The sequence below is a fragment of the Saccostrea echinata genome, unplaced genomic scaffold (genome assembly GCF_033153115.1).
Source record: "Saccostrea echinata isolate AGI-Se365-2 ecotype Australia unplaced genomic scaffold, CSIRO_AGI_Sech_v1 ptg000001l, whole genome shotgun sequence".
Lineage (NCBI taxonomy): Eukaryota > Metazoa > Mollusca > Bivalvia > Ostreida > Ostreidae > Saccostrea > Saccostrea echinata.
The window spans coordinates 38,781,074-38,802,352 of NW_026889750.1; the positions used below are offsets into that span (position 1 = coordinate 38,781,074).

Here is a 21,279-nt window from a genome sequence, read left to right on the forward strand (position 1 = left end):
TTTTTTACATTGCTGCAAAGTTAACCATGGGACTCGGAACATGTTCAAAACTGCCATTTTTCAAACTCCTTCAAGAATGCAGGCTAAAGATCTGAATAAATTAAAGAGTCTGATCTGACCACCTGCTCCAAAACATTAACCTGGTCATTCTTTAGCTTAAATTGCTGCATCTGAAACCTTGACTAGTACAATGAAACATACTAAAAGTATCTTCCATGCATCTCTGATTGATATAGGGCATAGAAGTACTTAAAAAGAAATCTGCTCAAAAATTTGAACCTGAGACGCCAACGACAGACACCGACGCCAAGGGTATTATATAAGCTCCTCCTAACTTCGCTGAGGTGAGCTGAAAATATTTCGTTTTGGTTGGTAATGTTTGCTATTGTTTTAATACCAAAAAGGGCCTTCAAATTTACCTTGTATATGTTTTATCTGATCTTATCCTTTTAAAGAGCACATATTTCTATATAACTGGAGATCAATTTTTAAAGGCAATTTTGTGTTCCTAATTTTCACATTTAAAAAATTTCAAATTTAATTCTTAAAATAGAGCATTGCTATGAAAATTATAGGAAAAAATATTTATCAAAAGCTGAAAAATATTTTGTTTCCTTGGATACATACTCTTCTATGTAGATTCCAAAACTTTTATTATTGATATAAATTATGAACAACTTTCATTTTTAACCACCACACAATCTCTAACTGGATGCAAGAAGCTACCACATAGGGATCAATATTGCTGTCAAGATAACAAAATTGAACATCTTTTATTCTTCGTAACCATAGCAACTGTGTAATCTTATCAAACTTTATCAATATATGATATTTAACTTTAGTTCTATCAGATACGTACAAATCAAGATGAGTCAAATAATATGTTTCCTGATTAAAAGGTAACAACCTGTAAATTTCTAAAACAGCAAAAAATTATCACTTTAAACCACTGGTACATTGTTTTCATGGTTACATGAAAAATTATTCAAAGCTCATACTTGGTACAAGGATTGTTTATGACCTGAGGGTGTGCAAGACCTTGAAACAAGGTCATTCAGGCAAGTTTAAGTTCATTGACAGAAAAAGTAAAGAATTCTTGGTCGGGCCATAACTTTGTAATGGAGAGTCAATAGAAGCTCATACTTGGTACAAAGATTGTTTATAACCATAAGCTGTGCTATGACCTTGACTCAATGTTTTTCTGCAAGTGGAAGGTCACTGAAAAGTATATAATTTTTGTCCAGTATATACCTTACTGGAAGCTAATATTTGGTACACACATTGTTTATATGATAAAGTGTGTCATGACTTTGACCCAAGGCCATACTCACAGTTTCAAGGTCAATGGCAGAAAAAGTGTAAAATTTCATGACATGTCTTTAATTTTCTAATGGAGAAACATTGGATGTCCATATTTCACTCAAAGATCACTTAAGACCAGAGGATATGTGATTTTTTTAAACCAAGGTTATTTTAGCATGTTTAAAGTAAATTTACAAAATTGCAAATAGGCACTTTAAAAAAATTGCAGGAGAGGGTGGTAATTTTGTGAGCTCACTCACAGTACCTCTAGTGTTGACTTTTTCTTATGCATCTAGTTTATATTTTCTTTATTATATTCATCCTCAACAAAGTTTGGGGCGGGGGTATATATATGAATCATTTTGACTGTCATATTGTCTGATCTATAACTTTGTGTGGGAGGAAAAATTGAAGTTCAAAACTGACAGACACAAAGACTGTATATGGCCTTAATGTAAGTCAATGGGGTTATCATTTTGTGAGCTCACTCATAATATCTCTACTTTACCATTAAAATAAAAAAGATCACACTCAACATAAAATCAATTTTTAACATGACTCCCTAATTCATACTTTATATATAAAAACAGATCATAACAGAGTAACAAAAATAAATTTAAGTTATTTAACAAAAAGTAATTAACAAATATATCCATGAAACATCAACTTGGCTTTTGAGTACAAGTGTACACATGTCTTACAATTTTCAGACATTACATATATATTTTGTTATCCTAAAAAAATATTCGGGGTTGAAATTTTATCATCAGCACATGTATCATAGTGAAGTGATTTGCAAACAATGTGAAAGTATAATTTGTGAGACATATGTTAAAAACTGTTAAAGTGTCTTAGTAACCAGTCTGTGACTCAAATGATTCAATTAACCATTTAAATCTGTACACTCAAATGATTGCTCCTCCTTATCATATCCAATCATCTTGTGATCAATACCAAGATGATCAATCAGTTCTGTGAGCTCAGGTCGAGGTTCTGGCATCAAATTCAGGAGGTCAACCAACCCCTCTTGACACACGCAGCGCCATTTCCTGATCAACTCTTCCATCTTCTCAAGGTCATGCTGCAGAGAACAGCAAATTGTCATTCTAGTTCATTATTCCAAGTAAACTCTTAATCTGTGTGCATGTTTGTATATAATATGTATATACATGTCACTTACCTTGTGTTGGTAAAATTGAACAAGCTTGAGTTTTCGTAGGACATCTTCTCTTTCTTTTATCATTGACTGAAGTTTACTTTTCTCTATAATTTTATTTTTTGAGTCCCTTTCATTACTTGTATCGTCGGAGATGTTACCGTCACAGTTCTGATCCTTTGAGAAGTCTAATTTCTGTGGTTTAATGATGTTTAACACAGCACTATTATCCCCACTTTCAGAATCATGGCCACCAAGAATTCTCATGTTCTCATTGTCAGTAAAACTAGCACTCTTTGTAAAATGCACCTCTGACATCCTACATGAATTCACAGGATAACTTTGATCAACATGAGGACTGACAAGCATGTCTTTTTGTAATTCACAGCTTTCTTTTTCTTGAATTTCTCGGATTCCTGATTTATTAGATGACACCAGTGATGGTGGATTGAAGTGTGTTCGGCTGTGGGGGTTCTGTCCAGCCAAGGGAGAGGAGTGGTATCGTCCACATCGCTTTAATCGCTCCTTCAATCCAGAGCTCATCTGCAACAAGATGATGAGGATAGGTGAGGAATGTGATTTTGACAACTCAATTATGAAACAAGATGCCAGAAACATTATATGACCAACTTTGCTTCAACCTGAGGCCTGGCCCCAGGGCCATAAAACTTAGACAAGCTCACTTTTGATCTCAGTCTCACTTTTCCACTATATATTACTTTTGTAAAAGTGAGACGGAGATCAAAAGTTAGCTCATCTAAGTTTTATGGCCCTGGCTCCTGATCCCCTGGACTCAATCATATTTTAGTAAAGGGCTAGTTTTCATGATTATCATGCTGCAAGTCTACACCAAAAAATTTTCAAAGGTAAGATGAAATCTAAATATAGGAGTTCAGTTCCACTCAGAAAAAAATATACAGTAAAACATGCTAATAGTGAATACCACTTATAATGAGTTCACGCTTAGATCTAGGTGATTTTCATTCCCAGAGGTTTGACAATGTATTCTAAATATCTACAGATATAGCAAATTACATTTTAATTTTATAATGAAGCAAAATTGTTCCTTCCTGACACTTCTCTGTAAGCATGTTTTACTGTATAGTCAAACCTCGTTATCAAGAACTTAATGGGACCAAGATTAACTTGAGATAAATGAGGATTTTACATTTATAATGAAGTTTAAAAACATAAGAAAGGTGGTTGGGACTGACAACTCACTTCTACATCCCAATATCGGTGTTCAAAATAACAAAGTTCAACTGTTCTGGTACCAGATATTAAAACTAAACAATATTTAAATCAATGGAAAAAGTAATCAGGAAATAGTTATAGGAAATTTGTTAACATACAAATGAATGCACAGCTAAACAATGATTTATATACACAATCTGCAAACTCATACAGATCCTTACATGTATTAAAATGCTTTTTTTTTAATATGATTATTTTTTTTAACCTTTATAATGTGTATAGATCAAAATCTTTCATATACAAAGCAAGAAATAAGTCTTGTATAAATACCTGCAATGAGGGACATTGAGGTGTAGACTGCTGTTCTTCTGTCATAGTATCATCACCTAAAATTAAGCTCAGTTTTAGATTTTACTTTTCTTTTTCTGATTTCACTAATTAACCTGAATATTTCAATAATGATAAAATTAGAATTCAATGATCTTAAATTATCATACTTTACAGTGTTTACTGAATAATAAACCTCAATGGGGACCGACCCTCTGATAAGAGATAACTTTCCAAGTAAAAATCCTAATGATACTCATAGTTTTATCTTATCAGAGTTTAATAATTGAGACATCTGAGTAGTCAATTCAATCAAACCTGACATAATACAGAAACATTATCTTCTATTTCCTTTGCCTATACTTTTCAAATTGTTTTATTATATTTGATAAAAACATTTAAATCCAGTTTTAAAATCCTTACAAATTGAATAAGTTCTATCTTTTTATTGACCATTTTAAAAATGCTTTAATGTATAAAGTACCAAATGTAGAATTTTTATTACTTCTTTCCCCCATTGAAAAAAAATCAGCATCCGATTGTAGATTTTCAGCATGTAAAAAAAAAAAAAGACGTCACAATCGCATTCGTTTACAAACAGCTCGGAGTTTCCCGAAAGTGACGGAGTTAGGGGGTTTGGCGATAATATTACTAAAACTAATGTTTAAGTTCTTTACTATATGTAGCAAACAAGAAACAAATCAAAAAATTAATTCAGAGAGTAAGGCAGGCTGTTTTCCGCTTATGGACAGAGGAATGCGGGTGGTTACATTCCCATTACTTGTTCGACCCGCGTGGTTTCGACACGAATCCATGTTCGACCCGAATGGCTTCGGAACGAAGCAATTAATTAACAATTAATTGCTTCGGAACAAAATTAATTAACACTTTCACCAGTTTTACATTTTATTTTTTCGTCTACATTTTTTTTTATATTGACCACGTATATTTGTGTTAATTATCGTATGTAATTTAATTTGGAGAAACCTACATTAATGTTTAGATAGTGCATATGTGATCACGGTACATTTGAAGAAGTATTTGATTATTTTTTATGAAAAACTGTTCAAATATAATTCATTACTAAATCAAATTCATCAACATCCGCGATAGTAGAAAAAAAATGTTAGGAAACCTTCTCACTGCACGTTGACTACACATACGGAAACAACTACCTATTGACATGCACACCTCTGAAGCCATACAATATACAGTTTCCGAATATCCATTTGTTTACCGCACAGTGTATACCCCTGTACTCAGGTATTCACATGTAGGGATATATATTAGAGTAGGTCGAAACCACTTGGGTCGTAACCACGCGGGTCGAACACGGAACGTAACCACCCGACACCTGGACAGAGCAGAGTTTGGGTACTCGAGGATACTTGGTGCAATTATTCACATTTCAAGAGACTTTTATCATGAGGGTAGAATTTACCATATATATTTCTTTAACCAATAAAATATCAATGTATACAGAAATGATCTTTAAAGTACTCAAATCAGATTCCAGGGACAAAAAATGCTCAATCTACCACTAATGAAGTTTGACTTTGGCGCATAAATCGCTGTTTATTATAAACGTTTTTAAAATATTGCAAAAAATCTTGCTATCAAAACATTTCATTCACCCCTATTTAGATGCGTCTATTAACCCAAAGGGACCCTAATTGACAAAAACATGGTAAAATAATCATTTTTCTTTATTTCATTTCCAAGGGAATAAAATATTAATAGAAAGTTCATTTTAATATTTCCTAGGAAATTAATTTATTATTATTTTTTAATTTAAATGAAGTGACCGTTGAAAAAAAAAGTCCAGGTCAAAATTAAGATACAATTTATGAACATCTATACGTGCAAACAACATCTAAATTCTATATGATTATATGTAAAGAAAACTACTTTATTTTTAGAGGAAACACGAATATCCCGAAAAATCATTGTATAATATGAGTTTAAAAAGTGTTTCAATCTCGGCTCCCTTTGAGTCTTTTTGGGTAAATGGACACACTCCACATTTGGATAGCTTTTATCCGGAAATCTTTATGATGCTTTAAAAAAACTTTAATGAAATTTTGATTGCGCTGTTATTTAGTTTATAATCAAAAATAATATCCTCTTGATCAAGTTATTTTTTACAATTATTTTTTTTAGAAGACATTGTATCAGTGTATTGCAGATTCCTTCCAGATGATTTTGTTCGTTATATTTTAACAGTACCGGAAGTTGCAGATGATGCAGGATTAGTCTGTTAACTCTATTTCAACGTACCAATAAAATTACGTATGTAAATTTATTGAATTGTTAAAACGATTTAGTATTTAGAAAGCTAAGGCTTTACTGAGCATGTTCTTGATATTTTTCTTTGGATAAATGATCCAGGCCCATCATAATTTTCAAGATTGTTTGAACTTAATGTAAGAATCTTCCCCAGACCACAGGGACTTGCAGCCTTGCTTACGGATGTAAAGAAATATATATATATATATATATATATATATATATATATATATATATATATATATATATATATATATATATATATCATATACCAACAACCAAAACAACACTTGTAGTGTATAATTTTTTTTGATAAATATTTTTATACTGTTGGAGCAAGCCCCTGTACATGCTGTAGAAGAAAATAATTTTGCAATGAGTGCTTAAAAGATTGTGCAATTGTAATGTTGCATGTTTTAATTTTTTTGCAGTTTGGCACAGGTACTTGGGTCTTGGTTTATAAATATCTATGTACCTTATTGATATGTGAAAAAAAAATAATAATAAAGGTATGCAGGCTCTGTAATGGTGTCTGCTCAATTGAACTCACTTGTAAGTTGTTTACATGGCTTGTTCTTTGAAAATAATGTTGCACCTACTGATCTTTATGCACCGGATGTCTCGTAACATTGATTACTCATTATCAAAACCCTTCACATCTTGCAAATAATTCCTAACACATGATTTTTTAACACTTTTAAACTTTTCTTTAATTTGCGCAGAACTACATGAACAAAGTGCAAATACTAAAACCCGATTCAAAATGACGAATTCCGGCCATTCAGACAGTTCTAAATTTTAGGGGCATTCTGGGAAAATTAAATATAACATGAATTATCTCAGAACTGTTTTTAATTTTTTCGGAAACTGTCAAACATTTTGGCAATTTTTTTTTCTGAGAAAAAAGAGGAACTTTTTAAGTACCCTGGTACCAAAGTCCATAGATATTTTGTGACAGCATCTTGTGCATTGAAAATGTACCACATAGGGGAAAAAAATTTCAGTAGACTTAATAGCTTTCACAAAAATTGAAAGATAACCAGGAAATAGTGATAATTTATTCACTGTGTGTGAAGTTTTAGTTCTTTTTTTAATTGATTTTTTTTTTCTTTTCTAATTTAGTATGAATCAAGAAGCAGGCACAGATCTGAAACGCACACATGGACATGCAGTATTGTTACGAAAAAGCTCATCAAGTAAAATGGCTCTTAAGGAGAAAGTTGTCCAAATATATGAATCTTTCTTCCAGGTTCATTTATATTTTAAATTCTTTCTTTACTTATATATTTTAAATGTTTGAAAGACAATTAAAGACATAGATTTGATCTAATAGAAAATATAAACTTTGTGTTTATCAGGGTGAAGACCCTTCAGTGGGAAATCCTAACTTTTGGGACGAGTTTTTCTTGCTCAGGGTAAGGTTATCAATTACATGATTATGATTTGTAGCCTTAAAAAACTGCTCAGTTATATGATTTGTAGTCTTAAAAAACTTCTCAGTCTATTAAATATATATATATATATATATATATATATATATATATATATATATATATATATATATATATATATATATATATATATATATATATATATACACAAATTAGTTCAAATTCATTCTAGTATTTGTACATTAATAAGAATTATTTCAAATTGAAATTGATATATTCATACAGATAACTTCCTGTTCAGTTTGTTTTTGCATTATCTTTAAGAACACTCATGACTATATAATTTTAAAAAAAAATTGAATTCATTTTTTGCAATGCTTTTGTAGACATGTTTTGAACTTATGCTTCTATTCTCAATTCATAGCCAAATATTCCATTCATCGAGGGGGAATTTGATAAAGTCAGTGGCGAGGGCCTTATGATGTTGAAGGTATGGAACCTCTGAAATACATTCTATGTTGTAAAAGTTCTAAAAGGTCAATTTCACCTGTGAGAAGTATTCTAATTAAATGTTATAATTGTGTTATTTACTTTTAGGACAATTTAAACACCCTGTTTTACAAAGCAGTAGAATCTTTGAAGGAAGATAATGTCATCAGAGTTGTCAATGCCATTTATGTAAGTACAATCATCAATTTAAAGGACTATATTCTGTTATGACCAACATTTGCCATCAGAGTTGTCAATGCCATTTATATAAGTACAATCATCAATTTAAAGGACTATATTCTGTTATGACCAATATTTGCCCCAAAAGTCAAACTTTGGTGGAGAAATCTACAATCATGTTCTAAAGCGGGAATGTCCACAGACTTGAAAGCAGTACCCATTTACATCAGCCATTATATCATTTGCTAGATATGACATCAAGAAGATGACATAAATTCAAATTTCAGTGGTTTTGAGGGAAAAAAGTATATTTTACATTGATATTTTGATTAAAAGTCAAATGCAGGTCCGCCCCAGCTCAATTTTTTGATATAATGTGTAGAATTATGATATCAATGAAATATGTGTATATTGTTCTGGGGCATGTTTGGGCTTGGTAAATTCTATACTCAAAATTGAACAAATTTTGTCCATTTTGTCCTCTTTCTTGAAAATAACAGAAAATCCAAATAGTTTGTGACATCACAGAAAAATAAACTATTCAAAAACTACAAGTATGATTATTTTTGTCAATTATGATTTTTGATACAATATATACAATTGTGTATATTTTTAGAGATTTTCAAAATTTGGCTTTTATGGGGGCAAAAATATGCTTTTACTGTATATAGTTCTTTGGTTTTGTTTACAAAATTTTGACTATTTCAAAGCATTCTTTTTTTTTTTTGAATTTCAGACAATGTCAGCATTAGTTCGTGGAATATACAGGAAGAATTTCGGAGGTTTTGGCTTTGATGTTATAAATATCTTGATTGGCTTTGATGCCGCAGAAACAGTCATGCAGGTTATTTACACTTTTTAGCTTCATTTTTATTAAAGAAACTGTAAAAAAAAAAATCCATTTTTTTATATACTTGGGTGAATTTAGGGTATGTAATAATCTATTAAGACAATCTTTTTGATATTAGAAATGTTAGTTTTTACTTTGTTATTAACAGGAAATGGTCGAAAATTTGAATCACATTCTGAATGGAGAGTACCCAACTGCAATAAAACAGCAAGTTCTCAAATTCATCATGGTTTTAGCCACAGTAAGACCTCAGTTTATGTAATTTAACCATGTCAAGACATCATAAAGATGTATACATTATTTATGAAATAGATACCCCTTCTTTGACCATTTGTATGGACGTAGTGATACATAGGGATACACATTTGTCATAGCAATAGAAATGAATACTAGGAATTTGGGAATATTCGGAATGTATGGCTCTGTTCATATTTTTTATTAACATTTTGCAAAATTCTCTGGTTTTGATGATGTAAATGGTACATATCAGAAAGTAAACATGCAGGTGTTTGTTCCTTTAATTGTATTTTCTGAGTGTCCATGCAATATTTGCTGATATTAAATTCCATTACTTTATTTTGCAGGCTTGTGATAACATCAGTCAGAATACCCTCCTGGAGTACCTTATGATCAACAGTGTGTTTGAATCTATCATCCAGGTACAGAATGACCAAGGATTTTATTTACAATATATAATCCATGTATAGAATGACCAGGGATTTTATTTTTTATCATCCAGGCATAGAACATCCAAGGGTTCATTTGTTTATTTGTTTTTGAGACTATGTCTGGCAAAGATTACATTTTTTTAAAGACTAGTAATAACCAAAGTAATACATGTATGTAGACATTGTTTAGAAAAATATGAATCTGATTTCAACTGTGTATCTGTTGTTATACATATGACTGGGTGATGTGAGTTAGTTTGTGTAGATTCTAGGTAATGTTGACCTGAGACTGGTACTAGGGGCTGATGCTGTCCAGGTTCTCACTCTCTTAGTGCAGTACAGAAAATACGAGGTAAATATTAATCTTATACTCTGAACTGCTACTTAAAACTGGAATATATTGTGTGCAAAGGATTGAATGTGTGTTACAATATAAGCAGATATATTTTTTAACCCTTTTAAATTTCATTACTTTCAGTCTGCGAATCCATATATTGTGAAATTGTCTATATTGGATGATGAGTTGGCTTTAACAGTGAGTTCAAATTACAGTGTTAAAAAAATACTTTTTATGCAACTAAATGTGCTAACCTGAGTTTTACTTATTAATTGTTCCTAAGAAGGAAAATTGGAGGGGGGGGGGGGTATAAAAGCTTTTTTTATCTTTTCATTAATCTTCAAAAATCAGGCCAGATGTAATTTGAAAACCAAAAATAGGTGGGAAAAAGTTAAGCTGGAGATTAAAAAATTTTATGCAGTTTTCTTTTATACCTATGAAATGATTTTTTTTTATCTCATCACTTTTAAATTTTGTAGGGATATGCCCAGGTTGTTCTAGGGGCTTTGTCAGACTTTAACAGGTAACGAACACTCATAGTACTTATTTTCTAACCAACAGTTTATTTTGTATCATACAAATTCATGTTTCTCTTGATTAATGCATGTGATATGTATGCAAAGGTATAATCTTAATTACCATACATGGCAAATATCATACCAAGTTCCGGCCTTTATAATCTCCTACTGATACCATACCTACAAGACTTGATGCTATTTTTCAGGGAGTATCAGTGCCGCAGCACTGAGGCACAGGCGGGATGGTTCTCTGCTTTTGCCAGTATGGTAAGTTGTCTTAGTTTGTAGTTTAATCTCTAGTGTATAAGCAATGAATCCAAGATACCTTGCTCTACTTTGAGTCAGAGGGTCTACATGCCTTTGCGTAACAAGTCGGAGGCATGTGTCACGCATTGAGTGCATGTCTTCTCCAGTCATCATACAGTAGAACCAGAAGGTATCATTAAATCATTTAGTGGTTCCGTCTTTGTTATAAAGGTTTTATTTTGTGTGTTTTAATAATCTTGGAAAATTTAAATATAAATGCCATAAGATAGTATTTTTATCATAAATATTATATTTTGACACAAGTTCATGCTAACATTATACTGATACATTGACCATTAAAATTATTGTATCAATTACTGAAATTATTTAGAATCAAGAAGAAAAAATTTTGAGTTTAGAACGGATTTTTTTTACTTCATGAATCAAGTATTTCATCAAATAATCTTTGGACACAATTTTTTTTATCTCAATTTGGCAGCTCAACGTAATCTTACCATTAGTACTTCTTGTTTGGAAAATCTGAGTTTCTATACAGATATCAAAATCTGTTTCTGATGAAAAATTTAGAAGATTGTTATACTTTAAAGTGATTTATGTAATATGAAGGGAAATAACTCTAAAATATATATTTCTTGAACATTTTAGGTTGGCAATATGTTTGTACCTGACGAGAAACATGTATCAGCAGTGAGGTAAATTAATAAGCAAGCATCATTTTTTTCATTAGCTATGATTTATACTTTGATTAACACACCTGAAGTTACAGCTGTTGTTTGAATTCATGTATGGGGCATTTTCTGTGAGTTCAGATCAAGTGTTAAATTTTGACATATGTCTGTTGACAGGTATATCATTGAAACCCCAAACTCTATATGATTTAGTAATCAGCATAATTAATTCTAAAAAGAAATGGATTATATCTTTATTGCAATATCAAATAAATTTATTTATTTATTCTTTGCAGAGCAAATGATTTGGTGCTATTGGCTTTATACGAGGCCATCCATTTAAACAGAAATTTTATCACCGCCTTAACACATGTAAGTTTGGAAAATTATTATACAATTTATACTCATTAAAAAGATCAAAAGTACTTTAATAATTAATGTAATTAATAAAGCAAATGTAAGGTGACCCAGAATTTGCAACTATCGTCATGATTTGTTGTGAGGGAGAAATGAAGTCAGCAAAAATTTTGGTACTACATGTCGGTCCCTTGTTGCAAATTAAATATTTTGAATCATTTCAGTAAAGATGTTTTTCACAATTTTTACTGTTAAAATTCATTGTACAATGTATTTGTACAGTCAAACCTGGTTATCTTGAACTTAATGGAACCAAGAAAAAACTTTGATATATACGAGGGTTGTCCCAGAAAAACGCGAACTTTTTCAATATTTTTCGTTTCACTAATATTTTAAAGATAAAAATGGCATACACCATAACCAACATTTTTTACATAATTCACAGAAATTTCAATAAAATATCTCTATAAAAAACATTTTCATTTCTGATAAGCAAATCATTCAAATAGCTCCTGGTGCAACATCGACGACGTCAAAACGTAGCTCATGGAGTTTTTGAATTTGTTAGAAATCGTGCGTCTTTAAAATTTCGTTCGAAGCAAATATTCGATACTGCATTGGATTTTTTTTAGTCACAGAGTTCTCCATTTCACACGCATACTACAGTTAAGAATAAATCAAGGAATTAATTCTTTTAATAGACAATTTCTGAACCCCGATCATAGACTTATAATTGTTAACAGCGGTCTCCACGAATGACGTCCAGCTCTAGACTTTCCAGTTTGTCGTCATTTTTGTTGGTCTACCAAACACTTCTTCCATCGGATAACCAGTCCATCCATCTTTGAACCTCTTTTACTATGTATAAACCAGTGTTCCATATATGTATTTTTGTTGTTCCTTCGTTCCTTTTCCCTATTAACAGGTGTCATACCCTGCTCCACACAGTACTGAGTGATAATTTGGTGTTCCGTGTTATCACCCGACGTCGCCGTTTTTGACAATATCTAACTAATATTGTTTGGACATATAACGTCATATTTTTGTTATTTATGATGTCAAAGTATTCATTTTTTTACACACGAGTATTCTAGATCGTACAGTTTCTATGAATGCAATTTTTGTCACATTATATTTCCGTATAGCCTGGTAATAAAGAAAACATTGATGGCAATGCTAATTTTGAGTCAAGAAATTGCCTTGAGCAAACCACAGATAATTAACACACTTTAAATGCTGTTTCTAAATGTATATAACATTCCAACCTTATGGTATTTGGTCAAAATGGCGAAAATATCATTTCCCAACATTGTGCCAAAAATGAATAATTTTGGTAAGGTAGTTTATGAAATATTTAAAAAGTTCGCGTTTTTCTGGGACAACCCTCGTATGAGGATTCGAGACATCGAGGTTAAGATACATAAAAAGAAAACTTGGTTGAAACCTCGAATTCACTTTGACATATCTATGTTATTCAAGATATCAACACTTGAGATATCTAAGATCAACTTTTTTTCATTTCAGATACAGATTATTCTTGATAAAGTATTTGGCCTTTTACTGTTTGAAGTGTATTTCAAAATATCTTTAATATTGCAAATAAAACAGAGAAAAACTATTATATATATTTTGCTATATGTAAGATGGATTTAATTTTTGTTTAACCAGACCCATACGCCATCAACACCTACCACTCCCCCCTCTTCCCCGACAGTGCCTATGTCCAATCCTCTCAATGACCCGGCTCCTGGTAAGTTGTTGATGCAAGATTCACTGTGATTCACTATTAAATGTATATGAAATATACACTGTAGTGTATAAAGCAATTATCTGCTTTAGTACTCAAGGGAAAAATATGAAGATTGAAAATATTTCTTTCTTTTCTTCTTTTTCTAATACCTATGTAGCCCTGCAAAATTTAGACAAAGCCCTTTTGGAGCAGTCAAGTCATCCTACAAATCTGCTGGTGACATTTTTAGAGTACAGTTCTATAGTAATGCAGGATACAAAAGGTAGGCAAGTTTCAGAAAATGGTTGTTAATAAAATTCTCACATCTTACATTTTTAACTATTCTAGTTTTATATCTATTTGTAAATCAGTTGAATATATGAATAAGAGGGGAAAATGTCTTGAATACATGAATTAAAGAAAAATACAAATTGCCATACAAATTAATTGAAACTCTTTTTTTCAGATGAAACAAGGCATAGTAATGCCAAACTTTGTCTAGTCATATTAACATGCATTGCAGAGGTGAGGGAGACAAAGTGAAATTCCTGTAATTTTCTGTAAAGTTATTGTTCCAGTAATTATTCCAGTGACGTGTACTCTGATCATTTAAATTTTTTCTTAAATTTTAGGATCAGTATGCCAACTCCCTTATGCATGATGTCAACATAAACTTCCGAGTCAAACTACACAGAATGGTTTGTATTTTGTTTTGAAATATTTAATAATAAATCTGTGGGATTAATACGCTCTCAGTAGTCACCTGGGAATGCCTAGGAAAGAAATATTGTATTGTAGATCAAGAGTGAGAAGATAAAAAAAACAAGATGTGTTTGTGAAACACTGATGCCCCCGTATGGCAGCTTATGTCGAAGGTTAAAGTTTCTCAAATGCAAGTCAAAATCCAGGCCAAAAGATAAAAAATGTTGATACCCAAAGAAAGATCTTGTCTCGAGGAAAACACCTGTGAAATTTGAAAGACCTAGATACAACTGTTCAAAAATTATGGCGAAGGTTAAAGTTTTTTGAATAAAAGTCAAACGTCAAGGTCAAGGTCAAAGTGGTTGGTATCCAAAGGAAGATCTTGTCACAAGGATTACATATGTGAAGTATGAAAGCCCTAGCACCAACCATTCAAAAGTTATGGCCAAGGTTAAAGTTTTTCAAAAGTAGGTCAAACTCCTAGGTCAAGGTCAAAGGGTCAAAGTGGTTGGTATCCAAAGGAAGGTCTTGTCACAAGGATTACATATGTGAAGTATGAAAGCCCTAGCATCAACCATTCAAAAGTTATGGCCAAGGTTAAAGTTTTTCAAAAGTAGGTCAAACTCCTAGGTCAAGGTCAAAAGGTCAAAGTCGTTGGTATTCAAAGGAAGGTCTTGTCACAAGGATTACATATGTGAAGTATGAAAGCCCTAGCTCCAACCATTCAAAAGTTATGGCCAAGGTTAAAGTTTTTCAAAAGTAGGTCAAACTCCTAGGTCAAGGTCAAAAGGGTCAAAGTGGTTGATATCCAGAGGAAGGTCTTGTCACAAGGAATACACATGTGAAGTTTGAAACCCTAAGCACCAACTGTTCAAAAGTTATGGCCAAGGTTAAAGTTTTTCAAAAGTAGGTCAAAGTCCAAGGTCAAGGTCAAAAAGTCAAAGTTGTTGGTATCAAAAAGAAGGCCTTGTCACAAAGAATACACATGTGAAGTTTGAAACCCCAAGCTCCAACTGTTCAGAAGTTATGGCCAAGGTTAAAGTCTCATAAAATTTTGCAAAAGTGGGTCAAACTCCAAGGTCAAGGTCAAAAGGTCAAATATGATGGTACCCAAAGAAAGGTCTTGTCACAAGGAATACACATGTGAAATATGAAAGTCATAGCTCCAACCAATCAAAAGTTATGGGCAAGGTTAAAGTTGACAACAGACAGACAGACAAACAGACAAACAAACAGACAAACAGATAAACAGACAAACAGACAGACAGGACAAAAACAATATACCCCCGGGATCTTTCGATCCGGGGGCATAAAAATGAATTATTATGCCCCTATTCAAAGAAGGGAGGGCATATTGCTTTGCTGCTGTTTGTCGGTCTGTTGGTCCACCAACAGTTTCCATTCATTTTATTTGCAGAGATTGCACATACTGAAATGAAATTTGGTATACAGATTTATCATAAGAATATCTAGGTCAGGTTCTGTTTTGGATACGATCATGCAATTTTTGACAGAGTTATGCACTTTGGACTTAGAAAAATTCCAATTACTTTCAGTTTCCGTTCATTTTCTTTAACCCTTTCTAATTGTCTCTGCAGACCAATAAACTCGCTTGTTGTGAATTTGTTGTTGGTTGGCATAAAATTCACAAGCAAGTTTATTTGTAGAAAGGGTAAGGGGATGGATAAAATATACAGATTGGTTATTGAATATGTCTAGAATTAGGGAGTGAAAGGTAGTTGATTGACCAATGATGGAAAGGGGCGAAATACATCCCCAAAGTTCACAGAAAATCTTGTGCCGTAAATTGCACCATATTTGCATTACAGGATCTGTAGCATTATGGTCAAAGACTAAAATATAAAACCATAACCCTACAGTTCTGCAGCTAATAATATATGATATTTTTTGCAACCAATGAGACATCAAAAGTGAATGTTTGGATTAAGAGTTGATAGTATATGCAGCCAATAAACCATTGGGAAGTGACTGTTGTGATTGAAAATTTATAATGTTTGTTCTTTATTTGCAGCCAATGAGACATCGGAAAGTGAAAGTAGAAAAAGATACCCCTTCTCGCCCCCTTGTTTGTGCTCTTTTAGGTAATAACAATTAAAACTATTGCTAAGGTTCTTGTACAATTGTAAAGTATTGTCAAATCACATATTTAAAACACTATTTGGTATCAGTGATAACATCCTTTAAAGGGAATATTGACAACTACCCTCACTCATCTCGAAAATCTTAAGCAGATTTAAATTCTAATGAATCAATTTCGACCTCTTTATCAAAATTTTCCCGAACTTTTTCATAGACCTCTGGCTTTTCCCTCAATTCTTTAACACTCGGAACTCAAGAGTTACACACTAGGTGTCATTTTTGCATCACTTCCATAATTTCTACTTTGACATTTTCAAATCTTTTAACGTTTTTCACATTTGACGATGAATACTCGGATTATTGTGGAATGCCTGGGCAATTAAATAGCACGATTAAAGACAAAAATGTCTACCGAAACAAGATATAATGACATATTTTGGTGACATGTAGTAGGTATATGATATTTTAGGCCCAATATCCAAGAGGGGTACAGTGTTAACAAATGGAAGTGACTTACCTTCTCTATTTTATAATACCGCGGGTATGATTTTTTTAGTAAAATGTTAATTCTGCGTTATTTTTTGGATTTTGCATATGGAATACATTGTAAATGTGTACTAGAAGAAAGGTTTATGAAAAAAAGATATAAAAATATTTTTTGACCCAGGGGTATATTCGGGGGGGGGGGGGGGGGGGGGTCCTGTCCACAAGTACCTGTGGATGTTTTAAGATAAAGATCAACTCTACATTTTAGAAATGATTCTGATTATTTCAGATTTAATGGTTGAATTTATAATGAGCCATATGATGAAATCCTTCCCTTTGGAGTTGTATAAGTAAGTGTTCCATTGGAGAATTTTCTGATATTTGCATGAAGTCATCTATAGCTCACCAAAAGTTTTCTTGTTTTGTACCCTTTGTAAATTTTTATTTGTTGAAGTCGATGTTTGGGAATCACACAGCGAGTCCTGTGTTACCAGAAGAAGTGTCGAGTTCGGCTCCAGTATCCATGGAAAGAACTTTGGACTGGTAAGTCTCCAAGAGCTCCATTATTTCTCATTTATGTACTGCATTGCTTACTTTTAAGTTTATTTAAGTATATAATAGGAATCTGTAGAGGTTGTAAGGTGATAAAGTAATTTAAATGTTTAATCCCTTCCCCTGCCCCCTTTACATATGATTACAGATGATCACAAGAATTTGACTGTTTTCAGCATGCAGACTTCATATTTACTCTACAGTTAAAAGAGACACTATAAGATATTTGGAGATCATTTGCTTCAAAGCTCATGGTCAAAATGTAATGTTCATTGATACATTGTATAAGCACTTTGAAAGGGCCCTGTATGACTTTTGTCAGTGTTGTTATTATACTCCCTGCTTGAAAAGCGGGAGGTATATAATGGTGGGGGTGTCCATCCATCTGTACATCTTTCCGTACATCTGTAACATTTGGGGATACCCATCTCTTATCCTCAACTCCTATACCACTGGATAAAATTTAATGGGACTTTCACAGAATCTTTATTACATAGTGCCATTTTTTATGTTCTGATCTGACAGATATTTGAGGTTTCCTGTAGCAAAATATGGACTGTGCCATTATACTCATAAGAGGATGGGGGGGACTCATTTTTTGAGCTCAGTGTTCACAGTACATGTACTTCTAGTTTCAAATGTGTTTTACAATGATGCCATGGTAAAGTTTTATAAGGAAGCTGACTGCCTTTTCCTGTTGCAGCTCTGATCAATCTTCTGAAGTACCTGTTGTCCAATGAGTCCAATCTCCTCAAGAAGCATAATAATATTTTCCATTTGTCCTCAAAGGTATGTGAATTAAAAGTAAATTGTTGGACTTTGATTTGTTATTAGAATTTTTATTTCTTAAGGTTTGCTTTTTTGAAACTGTATATCCATGTGTAATGCTCTTTATGAAAGAAGTTAGTATTTAGGAAGCATTAATTTGATTTGTAAGCATGCACATTTAGATTGTGAATATTTTCAACTTATTCATCACCTATGGTGACACCTTCCTGCCAAATCCTAACAGCTATGATGAACTGTATTACGAGATTATCAGAATGCACCAAGTTTTTGACAACCTCTACTCAATGGGTAAGAAATTTCTATCAAAAGTTTAGTGTTTTATGAAAGTGAATTGCTGATTTTTTTTTTTTTACAATATTGTTCCAGTTAACACAGATATTAAAATTTACTTTTTGTATAGCTCTGAGGTACACTACAAGTGATGGAGAGAGCAAAGAGTCAGCGGCCAGATTAACCAATCATCTTGTCAATATCAAGTTAGTTAGGAGGACTAAGCATTCTGTATATGTAATGCTAAATAAATGATATGACTTTCATTGGAATAATTTTATTTCTTTATGAAACTTTTGATTTTACAGTGTGATAAAGAGTAATAAAGTTACAGATCATGTTTATTCTGAATGTTTCTACATTTCACTTTGACAGGGCCATCATCAATCATTTTTCTCCTAAAGTGGACTCCTGGGCAGCTGCCAATCAGCTCTCCTCCCTTACAGAGGAACAGGTATCTGTATAAAACAAAAATGAAACTCACAGACCACATGATTGAATGACCTTTACCCCTATCTCTTATTCCCAATCTCTTATTTCCTGTAGGTTCTGGATGTAGTGAGAGCAAACTACGACAGTCTGACATTAAAGTTACAGGATAGTTTGGATCAGTATGAGAGATATTCAGAAAAACCAAGGGAAAGTGCTTTCTTCACCACTCTGGTATGTTTCAAAGAATTTTTACTGCCTCAGTATTCAAATAATGAAAATACATCCCACAAGAACCAAAAAAAGTCATATACACTTCACTGTTATATATTTTGGTTTCAATCATTTCAAAGAATTCTTTGTTAACAAAATCATATACATGTGCATATACATACGTAATGTATTGACAATATATAGATATATAGTTTTCAACTGAACTTTACAGGTACGTTCCGTCGTGTCAGATGTGCGGAAAAGTGTCAGTAATCTGGCTCAGTATCATCACCAGGTGTTACAAAGTGTAGCTGAGATGTAAACAGGTTGATTTGTTAGACTTCTATATAATAGAGCTGTGTATTTAATAGCGATTCTCTGTAACCACTTAAACTTCTTTGCCACGCATGGTCACCGATTTTGATGAAACTTTGCCCATTATTATAACTTCACACCGGAAACATATATCAAATAGAATTTCGTTGCTATGTGTCTTGGTTGCCATGGTAACAGCCAGAAAAGTTGAAAAAATTGAGATTTTCAGCTATTTTAAATCTTTATTAAGCCTTAATAAAGACTAAGAAAAACAAACACACCATTCTCACAAACACTTGACACCTTGTTGCCACTTATGCTATAAAGAAACTATTTAGAATTTATCTCTAAGTAAGTGGTAACCATGGGTACATTTGGAATACATTATAGATGCTGAAAAATGCTGCAAAACGCTCAATATTCACAAATGATAGATGTTACATGATCAAACTCAATCAAAAACCTAAGAAAAACCATGAAAAATATTTATCTTATGTAATTAGGTATTGCCAATATTATTCTAAAAATAACTTTCGTGGTTGCCATGGTAACACAGTGTCACCATGCAAAATCTGTTGCTATGATTGGGTTAATGCTGCTATCTTGAGGAAAAATAATAAAATTCATGACTGGCACATATACATCCTTAGGACCTTGTAACACTGACAACATAAGAAAAATTGAGATTAATTGTTACTTTTCAGTGTAACCATGGAAACAGCGTACTAGTTATTTAAAGTGATATTTTTTTTCTGCCTTAGTAATTTACTTACCTTTTAATCAAGAAACATATTATTTGAATCACCTTGAATATTACTTATCTCGTAGAACTAAAGTTGAATATCATATATTGATAAAGGTTGTTCAAAAATACAACACTGTTGCTATGGTTACCAAGAAGAAAAAATGTTCTATTTTGTTAATTTTATGTCAATATTAGACCCTATGTGCCCGCTTTTTGCATCCAGTTAGAGATTGGATGGTGGTCAAAATTGAAAGTCAGGTTAGTTGTTTACATATATCAATCATAAAAGTTTTGGGAATCTACATACAAGGGTACGTATCCAAGGAAACAGAGTATTTTTCAGAATTTTATGCATATTTTTTCGCCTTATTTCCATAGCAACGCGCTATTTAAAGAATTGAAATTGAATTTTTTGAAATGTGAAAATTAGGGTCACACCAAGGCCTTTAAAAATTGATCATCAGTTATATAGAAATATGCTTTTTAAAAAGATAGGATAAGATTAAAACACTAAGAGAGTAAATTTAAAATCCCTACGTGGTATTAAAACCATGGCAACCATTGTCAGCCTATAAGAAATATCATATTTTGTCCTTGGTATATGTTACAAGGATCTCTTGTCTATTATTTGCTTGCATTTCAACCTATAATTGTTTTTATTCTTAAGTGTATGACTTAATAAAATTAAATGAACAAAATTATTACTTTTGAATTCTTTGTTTCCATAGTAACGTATGTTATAGTTGATTTACCAAACATGTTTATCATGCATTTAAGACATCAGGCCTTCAACTTTCAGAAACAGTCATTGCCACTTGTTTACTTTGCTGCAAACGTTAACTGTGGGACTCTGAACATGTTGAAAAATGCCATTTTTTAAACTTTACGACATGTTGCTATGGTAACCATGACACGTAGCAACCAATTTTTGCCTGATTTGAATTTACGGTATCAAAGAC

General features: G+C 32.3%; 2 protein-coding genes across 2 annotated transcripts; one reads left to right on the plus strand and one right to left on the minus strand.

Moving 5' to 3' along the window:
• Window positions 1-1,861: 1,861 nt before the first annotated feature.
• LOC133191239 (swi5-dependent recombination DNA repair protein 1 homolog) lies at window positions 1,862-5,496 on the minus strand. The gene is made up of 4 exons (XM_061326997.1): window positions 5,421-5,496; window positions 3,983-4,038; window positions 2,483-3,001; window positions 1,862-2,383 (listed from the first exon to the last, which is right to left on the minus strand). The coding sequence occupies exons 2-4, from the start codon at window positions 4,025-4,027 to the stop codon at window positions 2,186-2,188; spliced, it is 762 nt and encodes a 253-aa protein (XP_061182981.1). The 5' UTR covers window positions 4,028-4,038; window positions 5,421-5,496; the 3' UTR covers window positions 1,862-2,185.
• A 690-nt stretch (window positions 5,497-6,186) lies between these two features.
• Window positions 6,187-19,723, plus strand: LOC133191250 (armadillo-like helical domain-containing protein 3). Its single transcript, XM_061327008.1, has 27 exons — window positions 6,187-6,268; window positions 7,388-7,514; window positions 7,624-7,680; window positions 8,081-8,146; window positions 8,254-8,334; window positions 9,062-9,169; window positions 9,324-9,416; window positions 9,760-9,834; window positions 10,109-10,195; window positions 10,322-10,378; window positions 10,660-10,703; window positions 10,905-10,965; window positions 11,611-11,657; window positions 11,930-12,005; window positions 13,659-13,740; window positions 13,898-14,002; window positions 14,186-14,244; window positions 14,352-14,417; window positions 16,454-16,523; window positions 17,297-17,357; window positions 17,462-17,550; window positions 18,263-18,348; window positions 18,510-18,636; window positions 18,749-18,824; window positions 18,994-19,072; window positions 19,165-19,281; window positions 19,493-19,723. The coding sequence occupies exons 2-27, from the start codon at window positions 7,389-7,391 to the stop codon at window positions 19,580-19,582; spliced, it is 2,085 nt and encodes a 694-aa protein (XP_061182992.1). The 5' UTR covers window positions 6,187-6,268; window position 7,388; the 3' UTR covers window positions 19,583-19,723.
• Window positions 19,724-21,279: the final 1,556 nt, after the last annotated feature.

Excerpts from the sequence above, each read along its gene's own strand:
- LOC133191239 (XM_061326997.1), bottom strand. The coding sequence starts at position 4,027 with ATGACAGAAGAACAGCAGTCTACACCTCAATGTCCCTCATTGCAG. Across the intron at positions 3,002-3,982 it reads CTCAATGTCCCTCATTGCAG|ATGAGCTCTGGATTGAAGGA; the intron begins GTATTTATACAA and ends ATCTTGTTGCAG. Across the intron at positions 2,384-2,482 it reads TTCAATTTTACCAACACAAG|CATGACCTTGAGAAGATGGA; the intron begins GTAAGTGACATG and ends TGTTCTCTGCAG.
- LOC133191250 (XM_061327008.1), top strand. The coding sequence starts at position 7,389 with ATGAATCAAGAAGCAGGCACAGATCTGAAACGCACACATGGACATGCA. Across the intron at positions 10,966-11,610 it reads TCTCTGCTTTTGCCAGTATG|GTTGGCAATATGTTTGTACC; the intron begins GTAAGTTGTCTT and ends TGAACATTTTAG. Across the intron at positions 19,073-19,164 it reads CCTCCCTTACAGAGGAACAG|GTTCTGGATGTAGTGAGAGC; the intron begins GTATCTGTATAA and ends TATTTCCTGTAG.